The 19,287-nt window shown below is 38.8% G+C and overlaps 1 protein-coding gene across 3 annotated transcripts in view; it reads right to left on the bottom strand.

Annotated features, from left to right (window-relative positions):
• Positions 1 to 5,743: 5,743 nt before the first annotated feature.
• LOC127647422 (gastrula zinc finger protein XlCGF8.2DB-like) overlaps positions 5,744 to 19,287 on the bottom strand; it is a 93,346-nt gene continuing 79,802 nt past the window's right edge. For 2 of the 3 annotated variants that reach the window (XM_052131642.1, XM_052131641.1), the window contains exon 2: positions 5,744 to 7,134. In XM_052131642.1, the coding sequence (XP_051987602.1) occupies positions 6,080 to 7,134 (1,055 nt within the window). In that variant the 3' untranslated portion in view covers positions 5,744 to 6,079. Of the gene's footprint in view, positions 7,135 to 9,713; positions 11,372 to 19,287 lie in introns of those variants that run through there. The other variant, XM_052131643.1, reaches the window with a different exon arrangement.

The following is a 19,287-nucleotide window of genomic DNA, read 5'->3' as shown; positions in this document are numbered from 1 at the left end:
GCCTTTTAGTCTGATGGTCTATTTTTATGTTGTCGTCATTGATCTGGTAGATCCTCTTGACTAGACCAAGATCTTCAGATGCTTTGTCTCCAAGGATCGACTCGTGTCCACTTGGCATTATTGTAAACATCAAGTTGTGTTGTCTGCCTTTTGCAGTCACTTTGAGCCTACAACCACCCCTAGTTTGTATTGGCTGATTGTTATATGCTTTTAATGCCATTTCCTTGTCAGCGACTCTTTTAGGTTTCTCTGCAAGAGCTTTCAGATCATTTTCATTGATCAAGTTGGCTTTGGCCCCGGTGTCAATTTTGAAGGTTACTAGTGTCCCATTGACTAACAGAGGTGCAGTCCATTTGTCATCTTTTACTGCACGTATTGAATGCTCTGTGTCACTTGCATTTTGGGGCTGCACGTAGTTTTTTTTTTTAACACATGACACCATTTTGATGAAAAATGTATCGCTCAAATCATCACTGTCATCTGTGTCTTCCTCCACTGTGTGTATTTTTTTTTTTTTGGGTATGACACATTCTTGCATAGTGATTTTGCTTTTTACACTTTGCACATGTTTTCCCAAATGCAGGGCATTGTCTTGGTCCGTGCATTTCACCACACTTCTTACAGTCAAACTGTGTTTGATCATCGTCTCTGTTTTTGTCTTTTTGTTTGAACTTGAACCGTGATTTTCCTTTCATTTTCACTATGTTCACGGATTCGCTTTCTTGGTTATGTGGGGCCGCTTGAAAAGTAAGAGCATGTTGCTTTGCCAGCTCATTAGCTTGACATATTTTTATTGCACTTTCAAGTGTGAGATCCGCTTCCCTCAACAGCTTTTCTCTTAGCTTCTTCTCATTTGTACCAAATACAACCTGATCCCTTATCATTGAGTTTTTCAGATCACCAAAGTTGCAGGACTGAGCTTTTATTTTGAGATCGGTGAGATAATTATCAAACGACTCACCAGGCTGTTGGAGACGAGAACGAAATACGTATCGCTCGAAAGTTTCATTTTTCTTCGAAAGACAGTGTTCATCAAATTTTTTTAGGACCTCTTCAAACTTGTCTTTATCGCCGGGTTCATTAAATACAAAGGTGTTGAATACCTCAATAGCTTCCGCTCCTGCAATGGTTAGCAAAAGGGCTATTTTTCTTTCTTCCTCCCGACGATCAACTCCTACCGCGGCAATGTAGAGCTGAAATTGTTGCTTGTAGGTTCGCCATCTCGCATCCACATTCCCCGTCATTTTCAGCGGAGTTGGTGGTTTTACTGCGTCCATCTTGCATCAGTTCTTTTCTTTACCCCGCTTCTGGTACCATGTTATGTTCTGCTTTATATTATTCAATAAAGTCACTCATGAACATTTGTGCTGCTAGCTCTGTGTGTTAGCAGGCTCTCTTTATTCATTTTTCTGGTCCCTTCCTTGTTGTTCACTACATGTAGCATCACTCAACAGGCAAGGCTATACTGCCTCCTTGTGGTTACTCAATAGAATGCCTATCGTTAAACTAACCACTCCCAAAATTCTCTTTGTTTATGGTTTGAGTATTTAAGGAAATGTGACACATTGTTCATAGTTCTCTGTAGTCAGACGATCCCACACATAATGTGTGTAATTTTAATAATGGGAATCTGTTAGCTAGATCTCCCACACAGTTTACTGTGCATAGTTATCAGGGAATTGCAATTTGAATTTTGATAAAATTTTCTATGAAACTATTGTCTTTAGTAGATTACGTTAAGTCCATGTTTCTGCAAATTTACGACCAGGTTAGTAGCGGACTAATGCTCAGTTCTGACTGGAGCATGGGGCACACCGACTGAGACTTTAGAGCTCCGACTAACACATTTTAATTATTTCTAGTGTACTTGGAGTGTACAGGCTTGATATGGAATTTCCGTTTTAGGACAACATGAAGTTGTCGACCTAGCCTAAAAAGAGTTGAAGACCTCTGGGTAGAAATTTTACTCTAATTAAGTGTTTTCTATCTAAGGGGACTAAACAAAATACTTTTAAATAAAAGGGCAAGCATTAGCAGCCATCTAATTCATATTTAGTCAATTACTGTTTTAATAAGATTAAGATTTCATTGTGCAGAGTACAGGTACATAACCAGTGAAATGCAGTTGTTTTCGCATATCCCAACTAAGCTCGGGTCAGCCATGATACAGCGCCCCTGGAGCATATAGGGACAAGGGCCTTGCTCAAGTGCCCCAACAGTGGTAGTGCTGGGGCTTGAAACCCTTACCTTCTGGTCAGTAACCCAGACATAACCGCTGAGCCACCACTGCCCCTTTTTTAATGACTAATACTGGCATATTTGTGACCGTGAGATTCACAGCCGGCACGAGACTCTCTAAGCGACAGGAATCTGAATGAACAAGTATAATATAAAATAGAGTTAAATATGATGATTAAATGTTAAATCAAATGTAATACTAATAACTAAGATTAAAACATTTATATATCCTTAGAAACTTTTATAATTGGAGTCAGATAAAATAAATGAGGATCATAAAATGCATAATATGGTTATTTAATTGGAACTAAATAACTTAAACTGAATGCACATGATAAGACAGAACACGCAGGAGACCTTCAGCCATGCCATGGGTCACTCTTAAAAAAGTTTGAAAAACACTGGTTCCTCCAGCATCTTCTCAAGGTCCTTTGCTGTTGTTCTGGGATTGATTTGCACTTTTCACACCAAACTACGTTCATATCGAAGCGATAGAATCTGTCTCCTTCCAGAGCGGTATGATGCCTGCATGGTCCTATTGTTTATACTATTGTTTATACGGATGAATGAGGTACCTTAGGAATTTGGAAATTGCTCCAAAGGAGGAACCAGACATGTGGAGGTCCACAATTTTGTTCTGCGGTCTGATTTATTTTGATTTTCCCATGATGTCAAGCAAAGAGGCACTGAGTTTGAAAGTTGGCCTTAAAATACATCCAAAGGTACAATTCCAATTGGGTACACCTCCTAACAGAATCTAATTGGCTAATTGTCAAAAGGCTTGACATAATTTTCTGGAATTTTCTAAGCTGCTTAAAGGCAAATTTAAACTTCTGACCCACTGTAATTGTGATATAGTCAATTCTGTGTGAAACATTCTGTCTGTAAACAATTGTTGGACAAATTAGTTTTTCATCATTATCTTGTTGTTTTTTTTAAACATGTTTGGTTAAAAAGTGGTGTGAGTGGTTACATTTTTTGTATTGACTTCAACCTAAGTGTATGTACACTTCTGACTTAAAAAGTACAGTATTATTTATGAATTATTGGGAATCTTTTTTTTTTTCAGTAAAATGATACCAATTTTATGCAATTAGTCCACAGAATGTGTGTAAAATGAGCTTTTAAATTTAGGTGTGAACATTTTGCAGCCAAGAAATGCACCAGAATTTGTACACACTTATGTAACCAATTTATTGAAAGTATTTATATTTTTCCTTTATTCAAAGTTTTCATTTTACTCTTCACATTAAGTATAGTAATATACTATCTATTCACAACAACAAAACCCAAGTCAATAGTTTAGTCAAGTAATGGTATGGATTAACAGGAGTCCAAATGGTCCAAACAGATTAATAGTGATGGAAGTTCGATTATTTTCCGTGAACCGGTTCTTTCGGATGGTTTGTGTCAATGAACCGGTTAAAAAAACCTATTCACCAGTTCTTTTACGTTATCATGTAATGACATCACTGTATATATGCTAATACCACGGTGTGGCGTGAGAGCTGTTCTACAGTATGTGTCTAAAGCATATAAAGTGATTAAACTAGTTTGAATTAACTCACCCTTTTTTACCAGAAACCATGAGCCACCTCATAACAAATTAAAATATAATCTGCATGCAAATACTCAGTAGTAAAATTCCTTTACATCTCTCGACTGAATCGACTGTCCCTGGATTAGTTTACTGTTGACTCAAGAGCGGCTATTCCGAGACAAGTGTACAGTTGACTCGAGAACTGCTGTGAATCACTCAATGTACTGTTGACTTGAGAGCTGCTGTCCCTGGATTAGTGTACTGTTGACTTGAGAGCTGCTGTCCCTGGATAAGTGTACTGTTGATTTGAGAGCTGCTGTCCCAGGATCAGTGTACTGTTGATTTGAGAGCTGCTGTCCCAGGATCAGTGTACTGTTGAATTGAGAGCTGTAGTCCCTGGATTAGTGTACTGTTGACTTGAGAGCTGCTGTCCCTGGATAAGTGTACTGTTGATTTGAGAGATGCTGTCCCAGGATCAGTGTACTGTTGATTAGAGGGCTGCTGTCCCTGGATCAGTATATTGTTGACTCGAGAGCAGCTGTGATCGACTCAATGTACTGTTGAATTGAGAGCTGCTGACCCTGGATCAGTGTACTGTTGACTCGAGAGCTGCTATTCCGAGACCAGTGTACAGCTGACTCGAGAACTGCTGTGAACCACTCAATGTACTGTTGAATTGAGAGCTGCTGTCCCTGGATCAGTGTACTTTTGACTCGAGAGCTGCTATTCCGAGACCAGTGTACAGTTGACTCGAGAACTGCTGGGAATGACTCAATGTACGGTTGATTTGAGAGCTGCTGTCCCTGGATCAGTGTACTGTTGACTTGAGAGTTGCTGTCCCTGGATCAGTGTATTGTTGATTTGAGAGATGCTGTCCCAGGATCAGTGTACTGTTGATTTGAGAGCTGTTGTCCCTGGATCAGTGTACTGTTGTCTCGAGAGCTGCTGTCCCCAGATCAGTGTACTGTTGACTCGAGAACTGTAGACTGGATCATCTTCATATGTTGATAAAACAGTAATACAATCATGATATAAACATATTTACAGTACCTTTTATTTGTTATACTTTCTGCTGTTTAGCAAAAAACATAGATTTCAACCCATAACCACACAGATTCTCAATTGTCAACAGCTCATCAGTTCTCGGTATGCTGAAAAAAGAGGTGATTCTCAGTTCAGTGTACTGTTGACTCGAGAACTGAAACGAGTGACTCATTGTACTGTTGACTCGAGAAGTTATGAGAGACTCATTGTACTGTTGTCTCGAGAACTGTTGCGACCAGAGTGTTCAGTCCGATTTGTGAACTAGTTGGAGTGGTTCATTGCAAAAACGAGTTAGAAAAAGCAGATGACACCAGCTATCGGCTCATTTCATTTACATGCTTTTATCCAAAGCGACTTCCAGAGCACTTATTACAGGGACAATCCCCCCGGAGCAACCTGGAGTTAGGTGCCTTGCTCAAGGACACAATGGTGGTGGCTGTGGGGATCGAACCATCGACCTTCTGATTAACAGTTATGTGCTTTAGACCACTACACCACCATTTCGAGTTGGAGTGTCAGGCACGTCCGAGAGACAGGTTAAGTTAGAGTAACTTGTAGATCAGTGGCGACTCGAGACGCAAACTGTTTCAAACGATTCAGTTCGATTTGGTGAACTGGTTCAACTCGTTCACTAAAATGAACCAGTTCAAATAATGATTTGTTCACAAACTGGACATCACTACAGATAAGTGCAAGTGGAAGGATAAAATGTCCAAACAAGAGGTCCCTGCGGGAGTCATGAAACAAACCATTACAACCTGCAGTTCTCACGCCACAATAAAAGGCACGACATCAAGCACAAGCGTGAGCTTGTGAGACGTGGGAGTCCGGTCACAGTCCAGTGCACAACCATGCCTGAAAATTCATTTGGATTTAATCCAAGAATATTCATTACACAGATGTGTGTAGTATGAGATGGAGAAAAAAAAAAAGACAAAAAGTTAATAAGGCAGCAGTTAATATATTTTGTGCACCCATGACGATAAGTATAAAGTCCAAAACCACTGGTAATATTGCAATGAATGAGAGTCAGCTAAAAACTTACTGAGTGCACCTTTAAAGACCATGATTGGTGAAAAGATGAAGGACACGGTTATAGCTTCTCTGCAGTATGCACTCTCTCATGTTGTTTAAGAGTGTATGATTCTTTCCACTTTGATGGCACGAGAAAGGCTTCTCTACTGTGTGAATTCTCAGGTGCATCCTAAGGTGTTCTTTACCTGTGAAACTATTGCCACATTTAAAGAATTTGATAGGCTAATCACCAGTGTGACATTTTATATGTCTCTGAAGATTTTGTTTCAGAGTAAAACTCTTTTCACACTGATGGCATGTGAAAGGTTTCTCTCCAGTATGAATTTTTACATGGTTGTCAAGACTTCCTTTCTGTGTGAAACTCTTTCCACACTGACGGCATGTGAAAGGTTTCTCTCCAGTATGAATTTTTATGTGGTTATCAAGAATTGCTTTCTGTTTGAAACTCCTTCCACACTGATAGCATGTGAACGGTTTTTCTCCAGTGTGAATTCTTATGTGTCTCTGAAGACTTTCTTTCTGTGTGAAACTCTTTCCACACTGAGGACATGTGAACGGTTTCTCTCCGGTGTGAATTATTGTGTGTCTCTCAAGATTTTGTTTCTGTGTAAAACTCTTTCCACACTGAGGACATGTAAAAATGCTCCCTCCAGTGTGAATTCTTATGTGTCTCTTAAGATGTTGTCTCTCTGTGAAACTCTTTCCACACTGAAGGCACATGAAAGGTTTCTCTCCAGTGTGAATTCTCATGTGCGCATTAAGGGATCCTTTACACCTGAAACTATTCCCACACAGAAGGCATGAGAAAGGCTTCTCTCCAGTATGAAATTGTTTGTGTCTTTTAAGGCCTAATTTGTCTATGTAACTTTTTCCACACTGAAGGCATGTGTACGGTTTCTCTCCAGTGTGAATTTTCATGTGCATGTTAAGTTTTCCTTTAAGTGTGAAACTCTTTCCACACTGAAGGCACGTGAAAGGTTTCTCTCCAGTGTGAATTAGCATGTGTCTTTTAAGACTTCCTTTCTTTGTGAAACTCTTTCCACACTGATGGCAAGTGACGGAATTTTTGGCTTGAGTTTTGTTTTGTGAGGAATTCTTCTCAGTCTGTGAGCAACTAAAAAATGTTTCTCCAGTTATGAAATGATGAGGATTCTGATACAGATCTTCCTCTTCCATTTCAATCAGTTCTTGACTTTCCTCCTTCACTTCTATAGGTTCTTCATTTTCCTCTTTCACTTCAACAGGTTCTTTACTTTCTTCTTTCATTTCCATCAAGTCTGAAAAGAAAATATAAATTAATATGTGACCCTCAATGTCATGGAAATTGCATTTCTGATTTGTGGAATATCTAATATCTCCTATTGCTGCTGCTTAACAGAACAAAAAGGCATTACGCATGATACTGCAGTACTACCACATCAGATCAGTGGGCACAGGCTCACCAAAACTGGACAGTTAAAGACTGGAAAAACATAGCCTGGTCTGATGAATCTCAATTTCTTCTGAGGTAAACACACAGATGCTAGACCCACTGTAGCCTCAGTGTTCGGTTCTTGGCTAATAGAAGTGGAACTCGACATGGTCTACTGCTGTTGTAGCCAATCCACCTCAAGGTTTGATGTGTTGTGCATTCTGAGATGCTATTCTGCTCACTACAATTGTACAGAGGGGTTATCTGAGTTACCATAGCCTTTACCATAAGACATTACTGATGTAAAAAACAACACCATCACTATTTGAAAATGTAATTTTTTATCAAATCTAGTCAGGCCCCATTTCCAGCTGCCATCACTCAAACATCTTATCCTGGAGTAATCATGCTAAATAGATAATTTGGTACACAAATTCGCTTGCCATTATATCAAACACAGTTGAAAGCTATTTGGTTTATTAAATGAAGCTTAACATTGTCTTTGTGTTTGTGTTTGTTTGAGTTGCCACAGTATGCAATAGAATGGCATGTCTTAAGGTCAATATTAGGTCAATTATGCCAAAAAATAAACAGCTTTCTCTAGAAACTATCAGTCAATCATTGTTTTAAGGAATGAAGGCTATACAATGCTTGAAATTGCCTAAAAAACTAAAGATTTCATACAAAGGTGTACACTACAGTCTTCAAAGTCAAAGGACAACTGGCTCTAACAAGGACAAAAAGAGATGTGGAAGACCAGCTGTACAACTAAACAAGAGGATAAGTACATCAGAGTTTCTAGTTTGAGAGATAGATGCCTCAAATGTCCTCAGTTGACAGCTTCATTGAATTCTACCTGCTCAACACCAGTTTCATGTACAACAGTAAAGAGAAGACTCAGGGGTGCAGGCCTTATGGGAAGAATTGCAACAAAAAAAAAGCCACTTTTGAAACAGAAATCAAAAACAAAAGGTTAGAGTGGACAAAGAAACACAGACATTATGTCCTGACTATACGTTGTGATCAGTTGAATGCCACTTTGGTGAATAAAAGTACCAATTTCTTTCCATAAGAGCAAAATCTGTACATTATTCCAAATTTGGGCTGCCAGTGTATACAGTATATATGCAATGTGTATGTATATATATATATATATATATATATATATATATATATATATATATATATATATATATATAGATAGATAGATAGATAGATAGATAGATAGATATAGATATATTTCATCATAAGATTGTAAACATATACAGTATTATTTATGACGTTTTTGTAACATTATAGCTATTTTATGCAAACAAATAGTTCTCTGTATGTGTGTAAAGTGAGCTTCAAAATTTGGGTGTGAAAAATTGCAGGTGGCAGCCAAAAAGTGCCTCAAGAGTTTGTGCACACTTATGAAACCAGTTTATTGAAAAGTCTTTTATTTGTCTTTTATTCTCCTAAAAATTTTCCATTTTGCTCTTTAATTGTAGTCTAGTAATATACCAACTACAAACAACAGCGGAGCCCAAATCAATAGTATAGCAGGAGTGTGTTTCACAAGATGGTCCAAACAGATTGATTGCAAGTGGAAGGATAAAATGTCCAACCAAGAGGTCCCTGCGGGAGTCATGAAACAATCCATTACAACCTGCAGTTCTCACGCCACAATAAAAGGCACGACATCAAGCACAAGAGTGAGCTTGTAAGACGTGGGAGTCCGGTCACAGTCCAGTGCACAACCATGTCTGAAAATTATTTTTTATTTAATCCAAGAATATTCATTATATAGATGTGTGTAGTATGAGACGGAGAAAAAAAAAAAAGACAAAAAGTTAATAAGGCAGCAGTTAATATATTTTGTGCACCCATGACGATAAGTATAAAGTCCAAAACCACTGGTAATATTGCAATGAATGAGAGTCAGCTAAAAACTTACTGAGTGCACCTTTAAAGACCATGATTGATGGAAACATGAAGGACACGTTTATATCTTCTCTGCAGTACGCACTCTCTCATGTTGTTTAAGAGTGTGTGACCGACTGCACATTAGGGATGGGAATTGTAAGGAATTTAACGATTCCGGTTCTGATTCCTCTTTAACTATTCTGGTTCCAGTAATTTTTTTAGTACATTTTTGTTTTTTATTATTATTATTTGGAAATGATAAATAATGAGACAATTTCTGATTCCTACAGAGCAGATATAACAAATCAGAAATAAATTTAATACAATTCTTGAAAAAGGTGTGTTTGCAGACTTTTTAGAGACATAAATACAACCTAATAATAGACCCGTACTCTATTTTAAATAAATATATCTAAACCAATTAGAAAAGTGAAGGCATATTTCATTAATTAATTTATTATTTTATAAAATACCACTGATTACAAAAAACTCATGTATTTTTAATTATACATAGTCATAAAAACAAGTCAGTAACAGCCATTTACTTTTTTAGGTGGACATTCGTACTTCAGTACATTAGTACAAGATTACATGTATAGTGGATTATAAATGGAAGCGCTGTATGTTTTGTACTGTAGTTTCAAAAGAACAGGCTCATTAGAATGATTCTTTCCGGATTCTAATTGTACCGTAAGTGCCATATATTTTGGGCTGTAGATTCAAAAGAATAATATTAATACAATTTAATATTTATTTTGGAAATCCAAAAATACCGGAAGCGCATATGTTTCACGCTGTAGATTCAATAGAGCCGGCTCGAGATCGGGAATCAAATACATTGGTAGAGCTGTGTGTTTTATGCTGTAGGGTCAGCAGAGGGCAGTGCTGCTACACAGATGTGCTGCTGGAAACACTGTCAGAGTATTTCAGGAAGGTGTTCTAGGCGCATCGGCAGAAAATTTCACAGGAGAACCGTCAATGGAACCGAAAGATCATACGATTCTGGTATTTTTTAAAGAATGGAACAGGTTATGAACAAGAACCGTTTCTTGGTTCCCAAACCTATTACACATGATGGCACGAGAAAGGCTTCTCTACAGTGTGAATTCTCAGGTGCACGTTAAGGTGTCCTTTACCCGTGAAACTATTGCCACATTTAAGGCATTTGATAAGCTAATCACCAGTGTGACATTTTATATGTCTCTGAAGATTTTGTTTCAGAGTAAAACTCTTTTCACACTGATGGCATGTGAAAGGTTTCTCTCCAGTATGAATTTTCATATGGTTGTCAAGACTTCCTTTCTGTGTGAAACTCTTTCCACACTGAGGGCATGTGAAAGGTTTCTCTCCAGTATGAATTTTTATGTGGTTATCAAGAATTGCTTTCTGTTTGAAACTCCTTCCACACTGATGGCATATGAACGGTTTTTCTCCAGTGTGAATCCTTATGTGTCTCTGAAGACTTTGTTTCTGCGTGAAACTCTTTCCACACTGAGGACATGTAAAAATGCTCCCTCCAGTGTGAATTATTGTGTGTCTCTTAAGATGTTGTTTTTCTGTGAAACACTTTCCACACTTATTGCACGAGAAAGGTTTCTCTCCCGTGTGAATTCTCATGTGCACTTTAAGGGATCCTTTACACCTGAAACTATTCCCACACAGAAGGCATGAGAAAGGCTTCTCTCCAGTATGAAATTGTTTGTGTCTTTTAAGGCCTAATTTGTCTATGTAACTTTTTCCACACTGAAGGCATGTGTACGGTTTCTCTCCAGTGTGAATTTTCATGTGCATGTTAAGTTTTCTTTTAAGTGTGAAACTCTTTCCACACTGAGAGCAAGTGAAAGGTTTTTCTCCAGTGTGAATTCTCATGTGCTCTTTAAGTGATCCTTTACACGTGAAACTATTACCACACTGAAGACATGTGAAAGGTTTCTCTCCAGTGTGAATTAGCATGTGTCTTTTAAGACTTCCTTTCTGTGTGAAGCTCTTTCCACACTGATGGCAAGTGAAGGATTTTTTGACTTGAATTTTGTTTTGTGAGGAATAATTCTCAGTCTTTGAGCAACTAAAATATGTTTCTCCAGTTATGAAATGATCAGGATTCTGATACTGATGTTCCTCCTCCACTTCATTCAGTTCTTGACTTTCTTCTTTCACTTCAAATGGTTCTTTATTTTCTTCTTTAATTTCCATCAAGTCTGAAAAGAAAATATCAATGAAAATAAGTGACCCTCAATGTAATGGAAATTATAGCTCCGACATGTGAAATATATAACATCTCATATTGCTGCTGTTTACCGAAACAAAAAGGCATAACGCATGCTACTGCAGTACTACCCACATCAGATCGCGTATGATTCTTGCAGCAGACAATGTCATTCTAACAGTCCAACAAGTTTAAAATATTTTGTACAAAATGTGTGCAAACATTAATAAGTTCAGCAGCAGGCTGATATACAGTTGAAGTCAGAAGTTAACATACACTTAGGTTGAAGTCATTAAAACTATTTTTTTTAACCACTCCACAGATTTAATATTAGCAAATTATAGTTTTGGCAAGTTGTTTAGGACATCTACTTTGTGCATGACACAAGTAATTGTTCCAACAATTGTTTACAGACAGATTATTTCACTTTTAATTGACTATATCACAATTCCAGTGGGTCAGAAGTTTACATAAACCAAGTTAACTGTGCCTTTAAGCAGCTTGGAAAATTCCAGAAAATTTTGACATTTAGCTTCAGATAGGTGGTGTACTGAATTGGAGATGTACCTGTGGATGTACTTTAAGGCCTACCTTCAAACTCAGTGCCTCTTTGCTTGACATCATGGGAAATCAGCCAAGACATCAGAAAATAAATTGTGGACCTCCACAAGTCTGGTTCATCTTTGGGAGCAATTTCAAAATGCCTGAAGGTACCACATTCAGTATGCAAGTATAAACATCATGGGATCATGCAGCCATCATTACGCTCAGGAAGGAGATGCATTCTGTCTCCTAGAGATAAGCATAATTTGGGGCAAAAAGTGCAAATCAATCCCAGAACAACAGCAATGGACCTTGTAAAGATGCTGGAGGAAACCAGTAGACAAGTGTCTATATCTACAGCAAAACAAGTCCTATATCAACATAACCTGAAAGGCTGCTCGGCAATAAAGAACTGTTCCAAAACCACAATAAAAAAAGCCAGACTACAGTTTGCAAGTGCACATGGGGACAAAGATCTTACTTTTTGGAGAAATGTCCTCTGGTCTGATGAAACAAAAATGGAACGTTTTGGCCATTATGACCATCATTATGTTTGGAGGAAAAAGGGTGAGGCTTGCAAGCCAAAGATCACCATCCCAACCGTGAAGCTTGGGGGTGGCAGCATCATTTTGTCGGGGTGCTTTGCTGCATGAGGGACAAAATAAATGGCATCGTGAGGAAGGAAAATTATGTGGATATATTGAAGCAACATCTTATGACATCAGCCATGAAAAGTTAAAGCTCGGTCGCAAATGGGTCTTTCTAATGGACAATGACCCAAAGCATACCTCCAAAGTTGTGGCAAAAAGTCAAGGTATTGGAGTGGCCATCACAAAGCCATGACCTCAATCTGTAAACAAGCAAGGAGGCATACAAACCTGACTCAGTTACGCCAGTTCTGTCCGGAGGAATGGTACAAAAATCCAGCAACTTATTGTGAGAAGCTTGTGGAAGGCTACTCAAAACATTTGAACCAAGTTAAACAATTTAAAGGCAATGCTACCAAATACTAACAAATTGTATGTAAACATCTGACTTCAACTATTTACACTCTGTGACCACTTTATTAAGTACTGTACACTTGTAAACCTACTTATTCATATGACTATCTAATCAGCCAATCATTTTGCAGCAGTGCAATGCATAAAATCAGGCAGATATGGCTTAGGAGTTTCAGTTAATGTTCACATCAACCATCAGAATGGGGAAATGTGATCTCTGTGATTTCAACCATGGCATGATTGTTGGTGCCAGATGGGCTGGTTTGAGTATTTCTGTAACTGCAGATCTCCTGGAATTATCATGCACAACAGTCTCTAGAATTTACTCCGAATGGTGCCAAAAACAAAAAACATCCAGTGAGCGGGCGGCAGTTGTGGACGGAAATTAGGAAAAGTCTAGAGAAAAGTTGCTAACCAATGTTTCCTTTTTCCCTGCTAGTTTGCTACACCCAAACATTACATTATAATCAGGCATTTTCAGTGGAGTATCGTTAGACCCCTAAAATTTTAAACTGGGTATAGTCATCACAGAAGTGGATTATAATGATTGTGATGTTTATTGCATCTTTAGCATAGAGCAGGGGTATTCAATTAAATATCCAAGAGGTCTGGTCTCGACATTTCAATCTCAGAACGTATAATTATGTAGCCATTCGGACTAATTACAATGTGTAATTAATGTAATTTTTTTTTTTTTAAGAGTTAAAGGGGGGTGGGATAAATCATAAATCACCAGACAAAAATTATCTTAAGAACTGGGCAAGAATGAGGACATTGTGGCCCAAAGACAAACAAGTTTATTGCAACTTCTGTATCTGCATTCTTACCTTTGAAAATAGCAGGTCATCTCAGTGATGCATCTTTCTCTCCTCTCCCCAATGAATACAGAGTACAGTGTTGTTTGTCCATTTACGTGTGACATATAACCAATCCCATAATACTGTGGGTGGGACATTGAGCCAGACTACAAGCAGTAACCTATCAGAGAGAGGTGGTGACATCAAAGCCAACGGAGTGCATTTGAAAATGTATTGGCAATCAGATCAGACAAAACAGCAATTCCGATAACTACAAAAATTATGAATATCGGATCCGATTATTGACCAGGCCGTTAATCGGTCGACCCCTAACAGAAATGCCTTGTTGATGAGAGAGGTCGATGAAGAGTGACCAGGCTGGTTCGAGCTGACAGAAAGGCTACGGTAACTGAGATAACCCTCAGTGCAATTGTAGTGAGCAGAATAGCATCTCAGAAAACACAACAGGTAAAAACTTGAGGCAAAGGGGTTACAACAGCAGAAGTCCACGTTAGGATCCACATCTGTCAACCAAGAACAGAAAGAACAGAAAGCGGAGGCTGCAGTGGGCACAGGCTCACCAAAGCTGGACAGTTAAAGACTGGAAAAACATAGCCTGGTCTGATGAATCTGAGGTACACAGATGGTAGGACGGAATCAGATGCAATACCAGGAGGGGGTTTGGAGCATGTGTCACTCCAGATGGGCAGAATGCCGGGCCGCTATCCCCCCTCAATCACTTTACAATATGTAACAATATAATTCTTTATTCACATTTTCCAAACAAATCCTTCCACAGTATAAAGAAAGAAATGCACTAATATAGCACAAATTCAAATAACGTTAAATGTTTCCCAAAGTCTAAGTGGGACATATGTTGCATGTTCATTGCAATTGGCATTAAATCTCTTAAACTCTCATCCTCCACAATATTAATCTGCTGGCAGAGTGCAGCTATCCGCTTTGTTATGGCAATCAAAAAGCCGTATTCATGATTAGCTTAAGGGCATCAAGTACTTCTTTGAACTCCACATGAAAAACATCCCATTCTTTGTTTTGGTGATAGTTAAGACTTGACATGCTTCTGTGGTAAATAAAATGCACTTTACAGAAGCTGAAAAGTATTTGATTTCTGTCAAAAGTTCCATCTAGGCTTGTTTTGCACAACAAATAGCATTAAGAGCTCCTTTCCCCATCATTTGATCATTGACACAGAATCACTGTATGTGTGTGTGTGTGTGTGTGTGTGTGTGTGGTGTCCAATCCTGTAAGCCAAGAACAGAACAGAAAGAAAAGCTGAGGCTGCAGTGGACACAGGCTCAACAAAACTGGACAGTTAACGACTGGAAAAACAGCCTGGTCTGATGAATCTCGATTGCTGCTGAAGTACACAGATGGTAGAAACACTGCAGCCTCAGCTTTGTGTTCTTGATTGACAGAAGTGGAACCCGACGTGGTCTTCTGCAGAGCAGTTTTATATGAACAGTTGTCAGTACCTTTTAATAATATACTGATAAGCTATAATCTTGCTGCAAAAATGTAATCGGCAATGTTCTTGTGTGCTGTGTGGTTTGGGCTTTTGAACCTAAAATGTGGATATGTTCTTGTCTGCTGTGACCTGAATTGAAATTGTAGCATGTTTAGATTATGTGCATGTTTTCTGAATGCACTGATAATATAATGCACTAAGCTCTATTGTGCTTTCATGTTGGATGATAATAGGAAAGCCACCCTTCTGGGGGGGAGGGGTCTATTTGTCTATGCTTCCCTTAAAACACATGTACACACAAAAATGCACCACCCACTACAGCACCCCCATCTTAAATCATCATCCTATGGCACTGCGTGTTAATTTTTCCTAATCACTATTAACACATTTACTGTACATTTAAAACCGCATAAACCAGCAGAAACACTGGTTGGAAGGGCGGACAACAGCGAATCCGTGTAAGTGATAAAGTGATGGAGAATGCTATTTGATGTACAATACAAGTCAATTCAATGACAAATTTGCTCCACAAGAAAGAAAACATTCGAGACACTTCACAATGAGGATGAACGATTAATCCAAATACAATTCAAATCACGATACGACGCGATACAATTGTCAAACCACAAAGGCTGTGATTACATTAAATAACTAGTCTGCACATGTTGCTCGCTGCACTTACTATATGTGCACAGCTGTTCTCTGATGTGTATTGCACATACTCAAAGAACGCTTGAGGCTAAAGAGCAGAGCGTGTAAAATTTTCAGTTCTCTAGATTTACACATTTGTGTAATTCCAAATATGCTTAGCATTTAAGTCTAAAGTAACTTCATAATAACCCTGGGTTTTTGTGGACAGGAGAGCTTGTGAGCATTTCTCTGTATTAAAAGGCCATTGCCAACTCAACCACAAACAGAAATGTCTTCAGTGTTCCGCGAAAATAAAGGTTTAAGGGTTTAACTGGACTGCACAGCAACGCCACATGCAAGTTAAGTAGAGATAGGATGATATATTGAATTTCGATAAATCATGATCAAACAAGAAAGGGGGCAAAACTCAATATTTTGAAATTTGAAATATTGTTCTGTCCATGTGATCATAAATTAAATGACCAGTCAAACATCATAATCTCTCTATCGCTTGATTTACCCCTACTGCACTTTTTGTCTACACTGATTACAGGGTTCACACAGGTCCTTGATAGGGATGTGCGCAACGACTAATTTCACTGACGTTTAAACGTACATTTTGTAACCGATTAACCGAAAATAAACCCTCAGAAAACGGCCCAAAAATTTGTATACAATCTATTTTAAACTCAATCTATTAACAGTAAAATCAGACATAGCATACTAAATGCCTCTGTAAAATGGGGCATTTATTTGCATTTATTAGCACCGTAAACGTATTGAAAACATGACATTCATGAATCAACGTTAGAAAACATAGGCAGATTGTAAACATTAAAATAAATAGGCAGATACATTTTCCACACAGGTCTAGTTGTATTGGATAACTATTTTGCTTCAAAAATAACATTATCTTTTAAAAACTATATTTTGTGTTTACTCAGATTGCCTTTGTTTAATGTTAGAATTTTTGAAACAATTTAGTATGAGATATACACAAAACAGAGGAAATCAGGATGGGGACAAATACTTTTCCACAGCACTGTATAAAGAGTTAAAACCTAATTTTTTGTTGCTTGATTAATAGAAAAACAATGCAAAGTGAAGGCTTTTTTAAATATTTTATTTATTGATAGTTGTTTCATTGCAATGGACATGCCAGGTCTACCATAATTTGAGCATCATTTTAAATCAGATTTCTTTGGATTTTCTCCCCAATTTGGAACACTCAATTCACAATGTGCTCTAAGTCCTTGTGGTGGCGTAGTGACTCGCTTAAATCCGGGTGGCGGAGGACAAATCTCAGTTGCATCTAATAGATCTGTGCATCTAATCACTTGACTTGTTGAGCGCATTACCGCTGAGACCTAGCCTCAGCCATACAAATGGGTGTGAAGCCTGTGGAGCCTTCACACTTTTCTCCATGGCATCCATGCACAACTCACCATGCACCCCATAAATAATTATAATAATATGAATAATAATTTAAATCGACCAAAATTCTCAAGCACATTGTGGTATTTATCACCCACCCCTAATTGTTACTAAAATTGTATTAAATAAAATTTTAACTTAGTCTATATTCAACACACAACACTCAAAATAATTTTCAATTTCATAACAAATTTCCATTAACTTGAAAGAAGTTAATGAAATGTATATATATATATATATATATATATATGTTTTGTTTAATATAGTTAATGGTGGAATTCAATTTGATGGAAATTTGTTATTAAATTGATCTTAAATATAGGCTAAAATGTTTTTTTGAGTGTGACCAACATGTTCAATAAACTCAAAGTCACAGGAAACACAATGGAAACCAACAAGAATGCCTCGCTACATAATGCATTAGTAGCCTTTTTGAGGGACTCAATACATGGTCTTGATTGTGAGACAATTCTCATCAGATAACTCCGAAGTCCTGGCCTCTGAATGTTTGGTGACAGATCTGTCAGATAGTACAGCAATGATCACCCATCTTTGTTCGTGAAGTCGAGAGAACATGTCGCTGCCAATGTGTTTTACAGGACTGTATTAGTTTGTGCTGGGGCAAAATATGCTGTTCCTTCTTTTTCATCAGTACCACGGTTGCCACAATATGGTGAAAATGGCTCACCAGTCTTGTGCATGCACCAATCAGTCGGGTCATGGCGTTAGCCTTCAATCCATTTTTATGGCTAATTGCAGTGTGTGAGCGAAGCATACCACTGACTCCCATTCCAGAAGTTCTTTGTAGTCGCTTGCATTGCCATGGAGACAAGCCGTGACCTTGTGATCAAGACCCCAATTGCTAATGGCTCCTCGAAGGTGCTCTCCCAAATTATCTACGGTGTGTCGCTCATCAAGTGCACAAGTCTAGAACACCTTACTGATAAGTTAAATTTCAATGATGAAATGGCACATTATGGTGTAGCACTATCCAAGTTCATGGGCAATGGAGCAGTCAGGAGACAGTGAACAGTTGAGTATTTTATTCACACACTTTAGCTTCACAGAAAATAAAAAAAGAAATGGCTCTTGGAGGCCAACTCAAATAGGGACCTCAATATAAACAGTCTGTCTTGCTGATGGTCCTTCAGACATTACTGCTCTGAGCCACAGTCCTCTCCCCCACACTGATGCTCTGACATGGCTTTTCAGGTCTCCCACCATCATCACTATGCCAAATACCCCCACCGCTGACTCAGGCCGGGGCAACATTCGGCCTGCCTAAGACCCCCATTACTGGAGAGAAAGTCAGCGACAACCACCTGTGCCCCCGGTCCGTGGATCACCTCGAACTTAAAGGGCTGATACCATCGGTGATCCGCGCGTTAGTATCTTTCAGGCAGTGGAGCCACTGCAGATGAGCGTGATCGGAACAAAGGGTGAAGGCCCACTTTCTTGTGTTCAGGAAGACGATAGGGGTGGCTACAAATGACCACCAAAGGGGTGGTCTAGATATGGTGCTCTAGGAGGTTCATGCGACCGGGTAGGGGTGAAAACATGTCCGCGAATTCTCGTGTCTGGCAAAAGCCTGGCAATGTCTGCAAGCTGCGACAGTGAGAGGTGGTCACCGCAAGGGACCAGGGTGAATGAACTTGATTTGGGAGATACCTCCGGCCCGAGCTCCGCCGTCTCTGGAACTACTGTCGCCAAGGCTACAGGCACCGCCTCCCTCCATGCTTTGAGGAGGTTGAGGTGGTAGATCTGATGTGCCCATCTCCTATCCGTTAGCCTAACCTCTTAATCAAGATCTCCGGCTTGTCATGTGACCTCAAAGGGTCCTTGCCATTTTTGCAAGTAATTTGGAGCTCGAAGTAGGCAGCAATACAAGCACTTTATCTCCCTCTGCAAATTCCCATAGTCGAGTGCCCCTGTCGTACAGTCGGCGTTGACGTTCTTGTGCTTGGAGCAAATTCTCCTGTGTTACCTGCCCCAAAGTGTGGAGTTTTGCTCTAAG

Source organism: Xyrauchen texanus, chromosome 8 (genome assembly GCF_025860055.1).
Source record: "Xyrauchen texanus isolate HMW12.3.18 chromosome 8, RBS_HiC_50CHRs, whole genome shotgun sequence".
In the NCBI taxonomy this organism is placed as follows: Eukaryota; Metazoa; Chordata; class Actinopteri; order Cypriniformes; family Catostomidae; genus Xyrauchen; species Xyrauchen texanus.
This window is presented reverse-complemented; position numbering and strand designations above follow the sequence as displayed.